The sequence below is a fragment of the Gorilla gorilla genome, chromosome 19, assembly GCF_029281585.2.
Source record: "Gorilla gorilla gorilla isolate KB3781 chromosome 19, NHGRI_mGorGor1-v2.1_pri, whole genome shotgun sequence".
Lineage (NCBI taxonomy): Eukaryota > Metazoa > Chordata > Mammalia > Primates > Hominidae > Gorilla > Gorilla gorilla.
Window position 1 is genome coordinate 80,316,087 of NC_073243.2, and position 20,541 is coordinate 80,336,627.

Consider the following 20,541-nt stretch of genomic DNA (forward strand, 5'->3'; position numbering starts at 1 on the left):
TCACAGCTGAAGTCCAAATTCATTCTCTGTCTTAAGGACTATTTTTAAATAAAATGGTATTATGTTGTTATACCTATAAAAATAAAGTGAATTTGTCCATTTTACCAAGGATATTTGGTTTTATGGCATTTTAGTATAATCTAGTTATATTAACTTACATTAAGTATTAAATATTTTTAAGAAAACACATTAATGCTTTTTAATAAAACTTTAGATTTGGCTTATTTATCCAAATGTTTATAATAATATATTTAATAGTCTTTTTAAAATCAGTTTCCTATTCCAAAAATGATACATGACACGAGTTAATCACTTAAAATTGTAATTTGGAACTTTTTGCTTCAGTTATAAAACCGCATAGCAAATATGTGTTCTTTTTATAAATTGACGCCTACCATCATCCATCCAAACACCTTATAATTATTAGTTTGGAACACTTTCTCTTTCCTTTGTGTATGTCAGTACCATTACAGTAAGGACAAAATAAATGGAGAGAGATTTATGTTTAACCTGAGCCTGTATTACCTTGATTAATGGAGCATAGATTCTATTGATTGCAACCATAAACACATATGTTAGTATTTTCTTACTGATGAAAATGCTTCAAATGAACACCCCATTGTTTCTCTCAAAAGCTATATTCCTTTATAGCATCTCTCGTTTATGATTCCTGATTGTAGCAAGTTCAGACCTAGCTTGATGTAACACTTTTCCTGATATTTTCTAAGCTCTTTTTGAAGGGAAGGGCAGTGTGGAGACATGTACTGATAGATTTAAGAGCAGACGGCAGCAAATAATGAGTATGTTGAAACTTGAGATTGGGGAAGTTTTCTGTATGGCCAGAAAAATTCCATAACCAACAAGGATTGTACAAGAAAACCCTCCCAGATTAAAACTGAATGTAAATAGAAACAAATGACCCTGACTGACAGGAAAGAAAATTTAATTCAAGTAACTCAAACATAGTACTCTGACTGAATACCTTCCAAGGGATATAGTTGAAAGATAAAATTAACTGCCAAAAAAGTAAGTCCTGAATTTAGTATGTTTTTTGGTGGTATTGGTGTGGTATTTTTGAAAGTAAATGAGTAATATTTTCACCAATTTCATAGGAGGCATTGATGTGCAGAAATGTTGAAGTATCACGTAGTTAAATTTTTCTGTTCTTTGTTAATCACGTATTTAATGTTGTGTCTAAGAAAATGGTGCCAAGACCCATGTCATTTCTTTCCCCTATATTTTTTCTAAGAGGTTTGTTAGTTATTTTTTATGTGTAAGTATTTTATTTAAAATATTTTTTGTATATGATTCAAGGAGAGGATCCAGCTTTATCAGTGTAGACATGCAGTTTTCACCATGTTTTTTTGTTTTTTTTTTTTTTTGAAGAGATTATCTTTTCTCTATCATGTGCTCATGGCAACTTTGTGGAAGATCATTTAATCATATATAGAAGAGTTCATTTCTGTGCTGTATTCTGTTCTGTTATCTGTTTATCTGTCTTTGTGTCAGTACCACATTGTTTTTGTTATTGTGGCTTTTAATATGTTTTGAAATCAGGAAGTATAATGCCTCCTCTTTTTCGTGAGTGCTTGGCTAGTTATAGTTCATAATCAAATTTAAAAATTTTAAACAATAGTTCTGTAAAAAAAAATCCTGTGCTATTGGGATTTTTATAGAAATTATATTGAATTTGTTCACAATGTAGGTTGTATTGACATCTTAATAAAATTAAATTATTTGATCCTTGACCCCTCCCCCAAAAAAAGGAATTAAATGAATAAATTGTAGCTGGGAACCATATTGTTTTTGTGGGAAGAGGGAAATAAAAATATAAATTGAGGAAAAGAGAAGAAGAATACTGTGGAGTTGGATTGAAGTGGAGATGTTGGTATGAGCCCATGATTTAAAGAAAGTAAGTGTGTGAGCAGTGTGCATTGTGAGGACCTAGAAGCAGTGACACCCCTAGCAGTGAGTACACCTAATGCACACGTATTGGTTTTTAAGTTCACTTTTCCATGAAAAGGAAACAGGCTTGCTCTTTGGAGAAATACCTGATTTCAGGGCTGAGACTGGGAAAGTGGAACGTGAGCCTAGAGCATCTTATACTAGAAACTAAGGAAGTGCTCAAAAACTGACGGGGATACGTTAGAAGTACTCAAGATCCAGCTTGCGGGGCCTGCCAGTTAGGGAAAACTTGAGTCATCAAAAGGAATAAGGGTAATAGATCTTCATACATTGCATTTGTTAAAAAGAAATTTATGTATCTATATTGACTTTTAAAATAGTGAGAGTTGGCCAGGTGCGGTGGCTCATGCCTGTAATCCCAGAACTTTGGGAGGCCAAGGCGGGTGGATCACAAAGTCAGGAGTTCAAGATCAGCTTGGCCAACATAGTGAAACCCCGTCTCTACTAAAAATACAAAAATTAGCCGGGCGTGGTGCCACGCACCTGTAATCCCAGCTACTCAGGAGCCTGAGGCAGGAGAATCGTTGGAACCTGGGAGGCTGATGTTGCAGTGAGCTGAGATCACGCCACTGCACTCCAGCCTGGGCAACAGAGCAAGACTGTCTCAAAAAAAAAAAAAAAAAAAAAGTTGGAGAAAGGAGATGGGAAAGCTTTATTATTACAGAAAAATATTAATTAGTACAAGTGCAAATGACACAAGTAATAGAGGGAGAAAATCACTCTTCTACATCCACCAGTATATAAATGTTTCAGGCAAGAATCATTAATAGATGCCAAGTATATTCGGTAAATGGTCATGGGGACGGGATATTCACACAGTCTCAGAGTCACACTCTGCAGATTACTTATTAATTTAAAAAGGGAAAACGTACTTTACAGTTGAAAAATCTGGCAATACCACCCTAACCAAATGATCAAACTTAATAATATCACTGAAAAATGACAAACTCATTTTGCTTTCCGGGATTATAGTATTATGCTAGAAATGTTTAACCTGAATCTGATCGTTTGGAAACAATCAAACAAAGCCAGATTATGGGACACTCTACAAAACATCAAATTGTCAACATCATGAAAGACAAAAAAAAAAAGTGGGGGAGCTGCTCTAGAATAAAGGAGATTAAAGGTACCTGACAACTAAATGCAACATGTGATCCCTGATTACACCCCCTATCCTGTATATCCCTATACAGGAATAGGAGTAATTGGTAAATTTGAATGTGGGTTGTGTAACAGATAATATCAGCATTAGATTCTTGAGTGTGAGTATTGTGCCAGAGAATGTTTTGATTCTTAGGATGTACCTGGCAAAGATTCATATCTGCCTGCAGCTCACTTTCAGATGGCTTGGGGAAAAAAGTGTGTGTTGGGAGAGAGAAGACATGGAGAGAGCGAGCACAAATGTGCCAAAATGTTGCTTGAAAACAGACAGGTACACTTAGGATATGTTTGCCAGGCGTCTTTCTTTTATAATGCCTGTTTGTTGTTGCCATTGTTTGTGACTGTAGAAGAATAGTTGCTCATTGCTTATCATTTGGAATATGGAAAAGTATCATCCTTAATTTTACCTGTAGAGATTACTTAATAAAGAATTAAATTGTGATTACACTGTGTATAATTTTCTTTCTTCTACTTTTGCTAATATGTTGTATTTTTTCACATAATTGAGTATCTTTGGAAACATGATACTTAAGCACTTCAGAATTTTTCTTCATATATTCAGCCATTCACTTTTTGAACATTTGGATTCTTTTCAGATTTCCCTTAATTTACTATCACTGTAATGAGCATCCATGTTCTTAACTTACCTGCTGCTCCTTTTTATTTCCCGAAGGTATATAACTATTTGGCAACATAACATAAAAAGCTAGTAGTAGTAGTATATTTATTTTGTAACGGCACATATGTTTTATTACCTAGAATTATGATGACAATTTCAATGTAAATGGAACTGGAGAAGGAGTAAAGGTTGATCCAGAAGATACTAACTTAAATCAAGACAGTGCCAAAGAATTGGAAGATAGTCCCCAGGAAAATGTCAGTGTCACAGAGATCATTAAACCATGTGATGATCCAAAAAGTGAAGCTAAAAGGTAAGTCAAAGTTGCATATTATTTGTAAATTACTGAATATTGATAGTAAGGATGTAGCTTTTCATATATCAAATAAAATCTTCTTTCCCATGACTGACCAGGTAATTTAGATGTATCTGTACATATTTATGTATAGATACACACACACATATGTATACAGATGAAGAGCGTTGAGAAGAGGATGCTAGAGGAATGTGCCCACACACATCTCAGCAGCATGGCCAAAATCAGAAAGATGTCACTTTGATCCAGTTCTTGTTTACCTTATCCTGCTGTGGCGCTGATTTTGTCGTGGATCATTAACACTTGACACTCACATGAGAACAAGACTCCTGCTGCGTCCCTGGAGTGTCACTAAGCAAATCTCCATGCTCACGACAGTAGCCTGTGTTGGGCCCCACCATGTTGTGAGGACACATGGCAGCAGCTGGGGCCCTTCCTGCTCAGAGGAGCCCTGGACTCTTGGTGCTGCACAAGGCCATGGTGTGGACTAGGAGGAGGTCTCACCCAAGGGAGGTAGCCAGTCCTGTTCTCTCCTTCCTCCTCTTGTCTGACTTTCTTTTCCCCATCCTCCTCGGTTCCTCTAGAACAGAGAATCATTTCTTATTTCTTGAGGAAAGATCTGATAGTGAGGAGCTTCAGGTTTCTGTCATTACAGAACCCTGAAAAGAATTAAAGTGACAGAGCAAAGTGGGAGCATGAGGTGAAAATGCTAACACTGGAGCAACAGTGATGGGGTGGGGAGTGTGTGTACTTAGGAGTTTAAGGCACTTAGTAATAGGAGGAAACAGATGTGGCTGAGACCTACAGTATGACTCTGGCTATAGAAAAAGGTGTGTAAAGAACTACACAAACTGGTAATGTTGAAGCTTTGAAGAACTTTGGAGAGTTGAAGCCTAGAAGGGGAAATTCACATGTATTTCACTCTGACACCAGGTGTTTGTTCCCTTTCTACAAATGGGGAAACTGAATTTCAGGTTAATTGTCCAAGGACAAAAGCTATTGAGTAGAAAGGCTGAGACTTCATTCCATCTGCCTGATGACTTGAAGGCACCCAGATCATCTGACTCCATGGAGCCTGTGTGTCCTGTGGGATGGGCACAAAGAGTGGGCCAGGAGGTGGGGCTCTGGGCCCCTGAACCCCTTTTTCATCTAAAACTAAAATGTTTTCACTTGTTTTCCATGTTACTTCTTTTTTTTTTTTTTGGAGATGGAGTCTCGCTCTGTTGCCCAGGCTGGAGTACAGTGGCGCAACCTCGGCTCACTGCAACCTCCGCCTCCTGGGTTCAAGCAATTCTCCTGCCTCAGCCTCCCGAGTTGCTGGGACTGCAGGCATGCACTGCCACGCCTGGCTGTTTTTTTGTATTTTAGTAGAGATGGTTTCACCATGTTGCACAGGGTGGTCTTGAACTCCTGACCTCATGATCTGCCCGCCTTGGCCTACCAAAGTGCTGGGATTACAGGTGTGAGCTACCATGTCTGGCCTCCATGTTACTTCTACATGAGAATTGATCTGGGGAGGAAGAAGGGTTCTCAGGCTTGGGCAACCACTGATATAGTTCAGCTCTCTAATTTCACTGATGTGAGGAAAGGATTCAGAGAATTCAAGTGACTTCTTCACAGCTGCAGAATGGCAGGGCTAAGATAGATACATTATACCCAGCACCCTCCCCACACCACTCTGCTGTCCCCTGGATCCAGGGCCTTTATGCTGGCAGCTCCTCTGTTGCTTCTCTGGAGTGGTGTGGACACTGGCCACCTACTGAGAAGTGTTTTTTTAAAAAATGTGTGTGTGTGTGTGTGTGTGTGTATAGTATTTTTTAAAAATAAAGGTCTTAGATATCAGCTTCAGAGATGTAACTGTCTTTCATAATATAAGTGATGTTTGCCAGGAATATTATCCTAAATTTGTTAGACATATTTCTGACATATCTGTGATGATAGTTTGAAAATTAGTATGTATTATTTGTTGCCTTTTATGGCATTGTGTCCATTTCTTGATGTTTTCAAAGCTGGCTGAATCCTACACAATATGTTACACTCCTAATCTGCGTTTTTTAAATGCATAGGCCGTTTAACTTAGCACAGACTATTGGCCTCTGCTTGAAGAATAGTATACCTATAAACTGGAAGCATTATCATCACTTACTCATTATAACCCATCCTGTCTGTTCTGTACAGTATAGTTGGACCCAGATTTTTACCCTATGAATTTGGTTAGCACAAATGAGGGAAAGTATGAAATGCCAAGGAAAATTGAAATTCATGTAGGAGATGAGTAGAGGAATGTTCAGGAGTTCAAGCAGAACAAGAGGAACCCAACTATACCGTTTCTAATCTAAATGGTATGGTGGGGAAAAACCATCAGATCAACAGAAAGGACATAATTTTTAAATAAAAGTAACTTCCTTATATTGAGCAAATTTAATTTTATGAAAAATGCATTACAAAGTCTTTGTTTCACTCATTTCTCTGTGCGACTATTGAAGTGTTTGTTAAACTGGATCACGTCCAAGAAGTTAATGTTAGGCCAGGCAGGGTGGCTCACGCTTATATTCCCAGCACTTTGGAAAGCCAAGGCGGGTCGATCACGAGGTCAAGAGTTCGAGACCATCCTGGCCAATATGGTAAAGCCCTGTCTCTACTAAAAAATAAAAAAATTAGCTGAGTATGATGGCACGTGCCTGTAATCCCAGGTATTCAGGAGGCTGAAGCAGGAAAATCGCTTGAACCCGGGAGGCAGAGGTTGCAGTGAGCCAAGATCGCGCCACTGCACTCGAGCCTGGGTGACAGAGTGAGACTCCATCTCAAAAAAAAAGTTAATGTTTTTGGGGAACCACACTTCATGTCAGATCATTTATGATTGCTGTTGGTTAGTTTTGAAGATGGTTTGCTCCTTTAAATGGAGTATTAAGTGCTTTGTGCTTTTTTTTTCCCCCTGAAACAGTCTTACTCTGTCACCCTGGCTAGAATGCAGTGGTGCAATCTTGGCTCACTGCAGTCTCCACCTCCTGGGTTCAAGTGATTCCCCTGCTCCTCCTCCTAAGTAACTGGGATTACAGGTGCCTGCCACCACGCTCAGCTAATTTTTTATATTTTTAATAGAGGCGGAGGTTTCACCATGTTGGCCAAGCTGGTCTCGAGCTCCTGACCTCAAGTGATCTCCCCGCCTTGGCCTCCCAAAGTGCTGGGATTACAGGTGTGAGCCACTGTGCCTGGCAGTGTTTTTATGAAAACACTGTATAAAACATTCTGTATAAAACACTGTATTAAACACTGTATAAAACATTTATCTCTGTATAAAACATTCAGAGATATTTTAAGGACCTTGTTTTAACTTTGTTTCAACTGTTTTAAGGAAATTCCTTAATTTTTGTGCCAAATTTGATATTCAATTTGATTTCTGAAGCTGCTTTTTAAAGATGTTCATTTAAGATGTAAAGATTATTTAAATTGCCTTTAAAATTAATGAATTAACTTTTAAAGTGCAGTTCACTTTTTTGAGTGTTCTAGAGAGCACTCACATAATGATGGTTAAAAGGAGTATGTTATTTTTGGATTATGCTGAATTATTTATTTTCCAGTGTTCCTAAACCCAAAGGAAAGAAAACCAAAGATACGAAAAAACCTGTCAGAGTACCTGCTGAACCACAAACAATGGTAGGTCAAAATCATATTCATATCTCTTTAGCATATCTTGCTGTTTAAGCAGTATAATGATCTAAAGATGGAAATGTGTACTTGGTGAGCCATTCCGCAAAGAGCCTGCAAAGATGTGGATCCATCAACAGTTTTGTTTGATATAATGTATCTTTTTTTTCATTAAAATAAAAAGAAGCACATTGGAAATGCTAGACTGTACCAGAACAGTTACTGTTGTTTTCTATTACTTTTCAATCTAAAGCCTTGGTGATAAGAATTACATGTGTCAAGTTCTGGAGATTAATTGTGAAGCATAAACTCTTCCTCTTTTTTAGTCCATGAGGTACATGCTATTGAAAGTCTCAGGACCCTTAAAGTTAATCATATTGATTAGTGGGATTTAACCTCCAAGAACATCTGCCTTTGTTGAACGTGTTTATTAGCTGTCCACTCTGTTAAAACATCTTTATTTTACAATTGTTTGATGCTTAATCTTGACATTAAAACCTAAAACGCTACTTTCAAGTGATAACACTTACTTTTATTTATGATTTTTTGCCCTTCTCAGAGTGATGTTCTTATCAGCTGTACAACCTGCCATAGTGAATTTCCATCTCGGAATAAACTTTTTGACCATCTAAAGGCCACAGGTCATGCAAGAGCACCTTCATCATCGTCTTTAAACAGCGCAACAAGTAGTCAAAGCAAGAAAGAGAAACGTAAAAACAGATAGAGATTCTGCCTGTGCTTTTGTTTGACTGTCTCTAGATTTTGAAACCAAAAAACTGAACTGAAATCATCTAAAGAGTTAAAATTTCAGTGATCTGCAATTAATTACATTGTGGAAGATTATTTTTTATCTTTGTAAAAACATTTTTTTGGTTTAATATATATTTTTAAAACATTTCACTAGTGATTGAATTCTACTTTTGCCATCTGAATTGACTTGAATGTCTTAAAACAGGTAAATACTGTAAAATGTGTATTCTTGATGTTTATTGGCTCATGTGGACAGAAATGTACAGGGAGAATTACATTATTTTAACACATAGAAGTGCCCCTTTCTGCTTTATTTTCTGAATTTCACATTACTTTTACTTAATGCTTTTGTATTTTGTTAATACTTCATAATATGTGAAAAACTCGGATCTTTTAAAAAGCATCATAGATCATTTTTCCATGACACTGGTTCCGATTTAAAAATTATTTTTAAATAACCGATTATTGATTACTGTATTTTTTTTCTCAAGAACAGTGATAGGTAGAAACTAATTGAACATTTGGTAGTCTTTCAAGAATAGTGTCTCTTCAAGGTTTTACTTGATTTAATTTGATATTTTACTGGTTTACCAGTAAGGTGTATTGTTCAGTTTTTTGCTCCGATTTGAATTGTGGAGGTGGAAGCAAATTAGTTTACATGGCATGTCCTCCCTAGGCACAGTGACAGCTGTAAAGTATGACGTAACAAGGTAGCAGATGGTACAGAATTTATACTATTTAAGAAGAGATGTGGTGTTCTTCATTAAGTTTTTTTCTTCACTATTTTCAGAAGTTTTTGTTCTTTTTTTTTTTCCATCACTCAGTGAAGAAAAACTTTGTTAATGAAAGATTTTGTGATAGAGCTGATGCTTATACCATCTATTCTATAGCAGTGATGAATATTAACAAAGGAAATATGGAGAACTGTTATAACTGAGTGTTAGAACAGTCGTATACATTGATCAGTTTTGAGTCCATTTTTAGGATGGAGTAGTCAGTTCTTTTCATTGGTCTTGAAAGTAATTTTAAACTCACTGGCTTGAAATGTATGCTTTCTGTACAATGAAGTTATTGCTTTCCATATATCCTTGAATCTTCAGATTAACGAAATGAACAAATTTTCGGTTATAGATCAGCTCTAAAACACTAAAGTCCTTAATGGCAAGGTCTTTTCTGATAGCTTCATGGATAGTATTGATGATCAGCTTTCTTCTGTGTTATTGTCTTAAAAATAAGCATTTGAACCTTAATTTAAATTTTTTTCTTTTCCATTTAGAGATGTGTTTTTTTCTTTACCTTCATACCTTTCTATTTCTTGCTAATTTCTATCACTAATTCCTTATAATTGTCCCTGCTCCCCTTCTTGATCTCTTCAGGGGGAATACTAGCCAGTTTTGTATCTTCTGATCTCGTACCCTGAGACTTCATCTGAATGTGCTCTGCCGCCTTCTTATCTGAACTAGATGAATTGGCCATAATTATGAATAGGAATATTAATGAACCAGAGGACATACTAGTCACATGTTATTATACACTAAAAAATAGGAAGTCATCTTGAAAGGCAGTTAATGTACTGCAAATGTCCCTTATGACTTCTTTGCTTTCTCTTGTACCAAACATGCAGGTATTTAATTTGTTTAATGAGGGTTGAGTGGAGTTACGTGTCGCTTTTATTCGGATTGACGAAAATCAACCATAATTTTCAAGGGATCTTCATGGGTTGTGACTGGAAGCTGACCTTAGTCTTGCGTCTCATCCTTTGTGATGTTGAGAAATCATCTAATTTCTCAGAACTTTTTCTTATCTCTAACACAGTTATTACCATAATAATATTGTCTCCATTTATCATACAGGATCATTATGAAAGTAAAATGAAGTAGTATATATGAAAATGCTTTTTAAACACAAAAGCTTTATACAAAATATTGTTGAATTTAAATAAGGCAAATCTTTTTTAGTTTATATATTTGCAGACTATACATGTTGGATTAAATGGGCAATTAAGTTTTATAGGAATTTGCTTCCTAAGTCTACTTTTGAAGAGGAAAACAGGAACGTACCCTATATTTTGCTAAGGGTAAAATATTTTTGGTGAATTGCAGACATTTAATTTCACTTGTCTGAGGTAAAACAATATACTAAAATACATGGGCATGCATCTTACACTGATCTCATTAGAGGTCAGTGCTAAGTACCCATCTTGATTGAAGTTAGCTCAGATGTGGAGATTCATAGAATGAGGGTCCAGGAGAAGAGAGTTAGGGGAAATCTCATTTTCTTTCTGTAATTCATTCAGTGGTGCCAAAGCTGGGGGTTCCCTGCAATGGCTATTTAGACTTTCCCTGCTTCAAAATAAGAGCAGTATCCTTAGCTCTAGCCAAGCATTTTTCTAATTCCTGCCTTTGGTCACAAAGAAGGAAAAGCAGACCTGTGAATGAATTAGTGGAGGTCAGTCACATCAGAGTTCATGACCTAGTGATTGCTCATGAAGTAATATTGGAATTTTGGTACCATGAGAAGACTTATAAAGGATTTCATCAGAAGTTTTCATTTTTTCTAAATCCTCCCCTACAAAATTTTCAGATTGGAAATTATTCTTGTATTTGTAGAAGATTGTCTCTAAAATTGTGGTTTAACTCACGCAGGAAGTAAAATTCTTATAGCAAGACATAGTTTCATTTTAGAGGACCCCCAAAATCCCGTGAATTCTCTGGTGATGATTCTAGCCTAACCTTCAACATAAAATAATGAAGAGAACTTTTAAACTTTTTTATGAATTCCTAAACATTACCATTTATGTGGCAGAAGTTCTGTTCCCTATAATCTGCAATGCTGAAGTATCTCTATTCAATTCCCTTCCTTATCTGTTAAATTTAATGTCTTTATACTAAAAATATAGGCTCTTGGGATTGGAGAGGAAAAATTAGAGGTGATTTTCAGATTTCTTGTTCTATGGAAGAGGAAGCTGAGCTCAGGGAGATATGAGCTCCACAGCCACAGCTGGTTAGGGGCGGCTGCCAGTAGAACAGGGCAGATGCCTGGACTCCCAACTCAGTAGGCCTTCTGTTACACCTCAAAATGTGTTACATGGGAAGAAAAAGATTAAGAAAAAGCAAGATAATTTTGAAGAAGGACGAGAGGAAGAGGCATGAACTTGTCCTAACAATGTCAAAGAATATTTTAAAGGTATACCAGTTAAAGTAGTGTGTGGCTGGTGCCAGTAGAGGTCAGTCAAGGGATCCCTGATGAGAATAAAGAGCCCAGAAACAGGTACATGTTTATATGGGAACTTGATTTTTGACAGATACGGCAAGCTCTATGGGGAAAACAATATGTACTACCTTATACCCTTCCCCAAAAACAAAGGGATTAAAGACCTAAATATGAAGACAACTTTTAAATGAGAATCTATAAGGTTATTTTCATGATTTTGCAAATGGGAAGGATTTCTTTAAAGCAAGACACAAAAGCATACACAGGAAAAAATGATGCATAAAAACATGGCTTCTGTAGAACAATAGAGACTGTAAAAGAACAAGCTACAGACAAGGAAATGTTTGCAATGCATGTAACTGTCAAAGGATTCGTATCTGGAATACATTAAAGAAGCAAAAGAACCTCATACAAAAGTCATTGAGAAAATGACAGCCATGCATTAGAACAGCAATTCTCAAAACTTTTGGTCTCAAGATTCCTTTACACTCTTCAAAAGTGAGAACCCCAAAGAGTTTTCATGTATGTGGGTTAAATCTATTGATATTTTCTGTTAGAATTTAAAAATTATGTATTAAATAAGAAGAATGACTATTTTTCAAAACAAAAAATGAGAAGAGTGGTATTGTTTTACATTTTTACAAATCTCTTTAACATTTAGCTTAATAAAAGATAGCTGGCCTCTCATACCTGCTTCTGCAGTCTATTGCTGTGTGTTTTGGTTGAAGTATGTGAAGGAGAAAATCAGCCTCACATGGATAGGTAATCGTTAAAAAAAAGGGACCTTGCAGACCCACTGAATGGGTCTCAGGGGACCGCTAGGGTCCTTGGACCACACTTAAAATTGCTGCATTAGAAAAATGGACGAATTATATGAACAGAAAAAGCCTGAATAGTCAAAAAAAATGTGGAAAGATTATTACTGTCCTGATAATCAGTGAAATGTGACCTAGTTATTTCATGCTTTCAGATTAGCAAAAGGTAAAAAGTCACAAGATCTAGCGTTGGTGAGAATGGAGCAATAGGAACACATTCACTTCTTTTGGAGTAAAAACGGGTTCAATTTGATGATGTCTAAGAAAGTGAGGTTTGCATACTCTGTGACCCAACAATTCTAGGTATACACTTAAGAGTCTCACTTCCCAAAGTGTGGGCCACAGAGCAGCAGCATGGGCTTCACCTGGGAAGCTTGCAACTCTCAGGTCCTGACCTGGACTTGCTGCACCAGACTCTGTGGTTAAGATTTCTTAGGTGACTCATGCTCATGAAACCTTGAGAAGCAATCTTCTAGAGAAACCATGCACATGTGTACAAGGAGATGTACAAGAAGCCTCACAGCTGAGCTGTTTGTTTCCAGGAAAAGTTACCTAAATGCTCATGAGCAAGAAAATAGATAAGTAAATTGTGGCCTATTTATAGATGGTAAACAATTGAGCAATTAAAATGAATGAACTTGATCTGTAATGTGGATGGCCCTTGAAAAAATAGTGAATGAAAATAAGCTGTCGCAGAAGATGAAATGCATGCCATTTATTCAGTTTTTTTTAAAAAAACTATGTTGATTGTTATTTATAGAGAGAAAGTGTAGAAACATAATGAGAAAGCAGTTGCCTTGAACTCAGAGGAGAGTAGAACTGCTTGTGGTTGCAAAAGGGGTCTCTTCTGTTTCAATTTTTTTTTTTTTTTTAAAGATCTGAAGGAAGATGTAAGCATTTGTTAAATTCTGGATGGTGGGTCCATGGGGATTTGTTACTCTGGTTCTAACAAAATACTTCAAGTATCAAGAAAAGTACGGATGAATGTCTCACTTTGCTAGCAGAATATACACTTGAATGAAGGGGAAGATGAAGGGATTTAAGTTCTACTTTTTATTCTTGGCATACTCATTAAGCACACTGGCAGAGGCTATGGTCTCTCAATATTCATCCTCCCTTTTAGAACTCTGATTTTCAGATAAGTGCAAGGCCACCCAGAATATAAGGATTACTTTCCCAGCCTCACTTGGATTCAATCAGATCTGGCCAGTGATCTGAGCAACGTTTGGGACATGTCCTTAAAGATAGGAGCATGTCTTTATTCCTTCGCCAGCCAAAATGCAGAGCTAATGTTTGGAGCTCTGGCCCCTACCTGGGATCATGAAACCACAGAGGGCACAGCAACAAAAAACATAGGAGCTTCTACTCTTGACACCTCAGAGGGACCCTAGGAGCCCCAGATTGTCTACGTCTGCACTGGAGAGAAGAAAATTTCTACGTTTCTGAAGCCACTGCTGTTTTGACCTGTCACAGATAACAAAATCCTGACTGATTCATGTTTCCACATGTGTACAGTTAGCTAAGTGAGAGGTCTAGTTTAAACAGGGGCAAGGGCATGTGGGCATTTAACTCTCAGATCTTGCATTGAATTCCAGTCTTGTGTTAGCATACGATTTTAAGCAAGTCATTTAAACACATTGAGCAATTTTTTTTTAAATCTGTAAAATAGAGGTGAGACCAATCTGGCAGAATTGTGAAGATTAGAGTCTTAAATGTGTGCACAGTGCTTGGCACATAGTAGGCATTCAATAACTTAGCTTTTGTTTACTTCAAAAGTTTCACAGTATTCTTGCTTCATTTAACTGTTCACTTTGTTTTCTGAAAGAATCCCAACAATGGAGTAATCTGGAGAGGTATCAGTGATGAAATTGATCCTGTACTGTATTTTTTTTTTTTTTTTTTTGAGACAGTCTCTTGCCCAGGTTAGAATGCAGTGGCGTGATCTCCACTCACTGCAACCTCCACCTCCCATTTTCAAGTGATACTCCTGCCTCAATCTCCCAAGTAGCTGAGAGTACAGGCATGCCACCATGCCTGGCTACTTTTTTTTTTTTTAAGTAGAGATGGTTCCACCATGTTGGCCAGGCTGGTCTCGAACTCCTGGCCTCAAGTGATCCACCCGCCTCGGCCTCCCAAAGTGCTGGGATTACAGGCCTGAGCCACCGTGCCTGGCCCTGTAGTGTATTTTTTAAGATACTGTTACATATATGAAATTCTTTCTGGCTCAAATGGAAGAAAATTTTTAAAGGCTAAAGCTAGAAGCTGTCTTGAAGATCAGTGATCCTTAATTACCTTAGAAGGCTCAGTACATTTTTACTTTGCTGTTAAAACTAGTTAGAGGGCCCCACATCAGTGATGTCCTTTTAGATACCATGTGCCTTCTGAAAATAGAAAAGGGTCAAATTAAATTATTCTTTGCACTGCAAATCATTTGAATGTTACTTAGGGAAAATTTCTTTTCTAACAATTTCTGAAAATGAAAAGGTGTAGAAACTCGGCATTTAGAAAAAGTGGTATATAGTTTATAGCTCTCTTCAGATACTTATTTTCAAATTAAATAAGAACTCATACTTTTGTGAGTCCAAAGGTTACAGTTATCTCAGCATATTGTGAAGCAGAATTCACAACAGTTCCATCCAACAATGGAATCGGTATCAGGATGTGGTTAGCTCCCTGTACCAGCGAGTGTACAGTCAGAGACTGGCCAGTCCTCTTGTTACAAACACTGTAGAAGAATGTGACAGCAGCTGCTGTGGCCAGTAGATTGTCTACCTGTAGTTGCAGAGAAGCCCGAGAGTTTGATGATGAGGCAGCAGATTTGAAATCTTTCTACTTTTTTTTTTTTTTTTTTTTTTGAGACAAGGTCTCACTCTGTCACCCAGGCTGGAGTACAGTGGTGCGATCTTGGCTCACTGCATCCTCTGCCCGGGTTCAAGCGATTCTCAAGCCTCAGCTTCCTGAGTAGCTGGGATTACAGGTGCATGCCACTGTGCCTGACTAGTTTTTTTTTGTATTTTTTGGTAGAGACAGAGCTTCACTATGTTGGCCAGGCTGGTCTCCAACTCCTCATGTCAAGTGATCCACCCGCCTCAGCCTTCCAAAGTGCTAGGATTACCGGTGTGAACCACCATGACTGGCCTCTTTCTACTTTTTTGACGTAGGCTTTTACTGCTATAAAACCTCTCTCTTAGCACTGCTTTTGATGTATCCTATAGGTTTTGGTATTTTGCATTTCCATTTTCATTTGTTTCAGTTTTTTAAAAGTTTATTTAAGAGCATGTTGCTTAATTTCCACGTGTTTGTATAGTTTCCCAAGTTCCTCTTGTTACTAATTTCTAGTTTTATTCTGTTGTGGTCTGAGAAGACATTTGATATTATTTCAATTTTTAAATTTTTTTTTTTTTTTTTACTTTTTTTGTGGCCTAACATATTAGGAAACCTTAAATTTGTGAAAAAATGGAATTAAAAGATTTTTAAAAATGTAAACTATATTTCTCAAAAGAAGCTCCTTTCTGGCCAGGCGCGGTGGCTCACGCCTGTAATCCCAACACTTTGGGAGGCCGATGCAGGCGGGTCACTGAGGCCAGGAGTACCAGACCAGCCTGGCCAACATGGCGAAACCCCATCTCTACTAAAAACACGAAAATTAGCCGGTTGTGGTTCTGTGCACCTGTGGTCCCAGCTACTTGGGAGGCTGAGGCAGGAGAACCCCTTGAACCTGGGAGACAGCGGTTGCAGTGAGCTGAGATCAGTCCACTGCACTCCAGCCTGGGTGACAGAGTGAGCCAAAAAAAAAAAAAAGTCTCCATCCTGTTCAAGACACTTTTGTAAGTGACAATACCAGCCATTTAGTTCAACCCTAAAGAACTGAGGAACCTGGGAATTTAACCATGTCAATGCAGTCTTTTTTCAATATTAGCTGAAGAAAAATGGATGTCTTTTAGATTTTTTTTAAAGATTAGCAAACAAAAAAAAAGAAGGAGCCAAATCAGTACTGTGAGGTGTATGCCTAATAATTTTCCATAGAAACTCACAAAATTCCTCTTACTAGTTGGAGAAATCATCAGAAGCATTGCGGTGGAGAAGGACTCTCTGGTGATGCTATCCTGGGCATTTTTTGACTGAAGCTTTGGCTAACTTTCTCAAAACACCTTCATAATAAACAGGTGTTATTATTCTTTGGCCTTCCAGAAAGTCAACAAGCAAAATTCCTTTACCATCCAAAAAAAACTGTTGCCATGACCTTTGCTCTTGACCAGTTCACTCTCGCTTTGACTGGACCACTTTCACCTCTTGGTAGCCACTGCTTTGACTGTGCTTTATCTTCAGGATGGTACTGGTAAAGCCATGTTCCATCTTTTGTTATAATTTTTTGAAGCTAGGCTTTAGAATCTTGATGCCACTTAAAAAAATTCTGTTGAAAGCTTTGCTTTTGTTTGTGCCTGATTACAGTGTAATGGTTTTGGTGCCCATCTGGTGAAAGTTTGCTCAACTGTAATTTTTCAGTCAGAATTGGTTGAAGTCTGAAACAATTGAGATGTCTGTGGTGTTGGCTATCATTTCTTCTGTTAATTGTTGGTCCTCTTCAGATAGGGCACAGACAAGATGAATTTTTTTTCCTTGCACATTAATGTGAATGGTCTGTTGCTGCAGGCTTCATCTTCAAACTACCTTGTCCTTTCTTAAAATGAATTATCCATTTATAAACTGCTAATTTGTTGGGGCATTGTCCCCATAAACTTTTTGTAAAACATGAATGATTTTATCATCTTCCACCCAAGCTTTACCATAAATTTGATGCTTGTTCTTCCTTCAATTTTAGCAGAATTTATATAGCTCTGATAGGCTCTCTTTTCAAACTGATGTCTTATCCTTCTTAGTGCCTCAAACTAGATCCTGTTCTGCTATGTTACAGTAAGTTAGTACAAGTTTTAGTGCAAAAAATTTTGACATCCACGTGTAGTTTCTTCACGATATACATTTTTTCATGAATTTCGATTACCCCTTGTGTGGTCTCTTCTGGAAAATGTTCTATTTGTTGATGAGAAAAATGTATATTCTGCAGTTGTTGGGTGAAATGTTCTGTAAATGTTTGTTAGGTTGTTAGATTCATTTGGTCTATAGTAAAGGTTTGTGTGTGTGCTTTTTGTGTTTGTTTGTTTTTTGTTTTCTTTTCTTTTTTGAGACGGGGTCTTACTCTATCACCCAGGCTGAATTGCAGTGGTGCATTCATAGCTCATTGCAGCCTCAACCTCTCAGGCCCAAGTGATCCTCCCACCTCAGCCTCCTGAGTAGCTGGGAACACAGGCATGCACCACCATGCTTGGCTAATTTTACTTTTTGTAGATAAAGGGCCTCCCTGTGTTGCCCAGGTTGGTCTTCAATTCCTGGGCTCAAGTAATTTGCCCTCCTTGGCCTCCCAGAGTGTTGTGATTACAGGTGTGAGCCACCATGCCCAGCCTCTAGTGAAGATTAAGTCAATTTTTGTTGCTAATTTTCTGTCTTGATGATCTTTCAAGTGCTGAAAGTGAGGTGTTGGCTTCCCCAACTATTATTATATTAGAGTCTATCTTTTTAGCACTAATAATATTTGTTATATATATTTGGGTGCTTTGGTGTTGGTGCATATATATTTACAATATTATATCCTCTTGCTGAATTGACCCCTTTATCATTATATAATGATATATGATCATTGATGATCATTGTATATATTATTATATGACATATATAATATAACCTTCTTTGTTTCTTTTTTTATTTTTATTTTTTTACTTAAATTCTATATATATTTCTTTTCTTTGTTGAAACAGGGTCTCAGTCTGTTGCCTAGGCTAGAGTGGAGTGGCATGATCATGGCTCACTGCAGCCTTGATTTCCTGGGCCCAAGCAATCTTCCCACCTCAGCCTACTCAGTAGGTGGGACCACAGGCATGTGACACCATGCCTAGCTAGTTTTCTTATTTTTTGTCGAGATGGGATTTCCCTATGTTGCCCAGGCTGGTCTCCAACTCCTGAACTCAAGCAGTCCTCCTGCCTTGGCCTCCTAAATTATTGGGATTATAAGCATGAGCCACTGCATCCAGCCTTATATTTTCTAATAAAAGTATAGCTCCTCCAGCGTGTTTTTGGTTTCCATTTGTGTGGAATATTTGTTCCATCCCTTCAGTCTGTGTATGTCCTTACAAGTGAAATGAGTTTCTTGTAGGCAGCATATAGTTAGGTCTTGTTTGGTTTGGTTTGGTTTGGTTTGATTTTTTTTTTTGAGACTGAGTCTTGCTCTCTCGCCCAGGCTGGAGTGCAGTAGCGCAATCTAGGTTCACTGCAACCTCTGTCTCCAAGGTTAAAGTGATTCTCATGCCTCAGCCTCCTGAGTAGCTGGGATTACAGATCTGCACCCCCACATGTGGATAATTTTGGTATTTTTAGTACAGACAGTGTTTCACTATGTTGGCCAGGCTGATTTCGAACTCCTGACCTCTAATGATCCATCTGCCTCAGCCTCCAAAAATGCTGGGATTACAGGTGTGAGCCACTGCATCTTGCTGGGTATTGTTTTATTAATTCATTCAGCCAGACTGTATCTTTTAATTGGGGAATTTAAGCCATTTACATTCAAGGTTGCTATCGACAGGTGAGGACTTACTCCTGACATTTTGTTGATTGTTTTCTGATTGGTATATTCTTTGTTCTCTTCTTCCTCTTTTATTGTTTACCTTTACAGTTGGTGGATTTCTGTAGTGAATATGTTTGAGTCCTCTTTCTTCCTCATTTTCTTTCTCATCTGTTCTCTCAGTGAGCTTTGTACTTTCATGTGTTTTCGCGATAGTAGAAAATGTCCTTTTGCTTCCAAATGTAGGACTTCCTTAAGCATTTCTTTTAAGAGCTGTAGTGGTGATAAATTCCCTCAGTTTTTGCTTGTTTGGGAAAGACTATTTCTCCTTCATTTTTGAAGAATAGCTTTTCTAGGGATAGTATTCTTGGTTGGCAGGGTTTTTTTTCTCTTTCATTTGAATATAGTGTCCCATTGTCTCCTAACCTATAAGGTTTCAGCTGAGAAATACACTGTTAGTCTGATGGAAATTCCCTTATAACTGACTTATGTGCCTTGATGCTCTTCTCTAGTGGTTTTCGGAGTTCTCTCTTCATCTTTGATTTTTGACAGTTTGATTATAGCATGCATTGGAAAAACATCTTTTTGGGTTGAACCTACTTAGAGATCTTTGAGCTTCCTGTATCTGGATGTCTATATTTCTTGCAAGACTTGAGATGTTTTCAGCTATTATTTCATTAAATAGGTTTTCTATGAGTTTGTCCATCTCTTCTTCTGGAACTCCTAAAACTTGAATATTTTTATGATTTATAGTATTCCGACATATCACATAGGCTTCATTCTTTTCTCTCTCTTATTCTCTTTTTTTTTGTCTGAATGAGTTATTTTAAAAGATCTCTTATCAAGTCCAATTTTTTTTCTGTTTGATCTAGTCTATTATTGAAGCTCTTGATTTTATTTTTTAATTCATTGAATTCTTCAACTTCAGGATTTCTGTTTGGTTCTTTTTTATGATACCTATCTCCTTGTTGAATTTCTCATTCAGCTCATAAATTGTTTTCCTGATTTCTTTGTATTGTTTATCTGCATTCTCTTGCAACTTGCTGGATTCCTTTAAGATCATTATTTTGAATTATTTTTTAGACAAGTCATAAGTTTTATTTGGGATCTGTTGCTAGAGAATTATTGTATTCCTTTGGAGGTGTTATGTTTCCTTTCCTTTCCATGTTTTCTGGTGTCCTTATGGTGATTGCTGCACATCTAGTGTTACTTCTTCCAATTCTATCTATTGACTTTCATAGGGAAAGTCTTTATTCCTATACATGTATAATGGTGTTGGTTGGGAAGGGTGCTTTGGCTTTGTTTCTGGGTAGGCACATTAGTGTAGTCTTCATAATGACTTCTTTGGCTGTAATCAGCATCAGTGATAACTGTGAGTTCTTCATTGGCTTAGGTTGCACTTGTTGGTAGAGGCTGGGGCAAGGCTTTGTTGGGATCAGGG

The 20,541-nt window shown here is 37.4% G+C and overlaps 1 protein-coding gene across 6 annotated transcripts in view; it reads left to right on the forward strand.

Moving 5' to 3' along the window:
• The window catches only part of DNAJC21 (DnaJ heat shock protein family (Hsp40) member C21), a 28,925-nt gene extending 16,566 nt beyond the window's left edge, over window positions 1–12,359 (forward strand). For 2 of the 6 annotated variants that reach the window (XM_055367695.2, XM_004058972.4), the window contains exons 10-12: window positions 3,886–4,058; window positions 7,643–7,718; window positions 8,269–12,359. In XM_055367695.2, coding sequence (XP_055223670.2) covers window positions 3,886–4,058; window positions 7,643–7,718; window positions 8,269–8,433 — 414 coding nt within the window. In that variant the 3' untranslated portion in view covers window positions 8,434–12,359. Of the gene's footprint in view, window positions 1–3,262; window positions 3,581–3,885; window positions 4,059–4,159; window positions 6,513–7,642; window positions 7,719–8,268 lie in introns of those variants that run through there. The other 4 variants (XM_055367697.2, XM_055367698.2, XM_004058973.4 and 1 more) reach the window with 3 other exon arrangements.
• The last annotated feature ends 8,182 nt before the right edge of the window (window positions 12,360–20,541 follow it).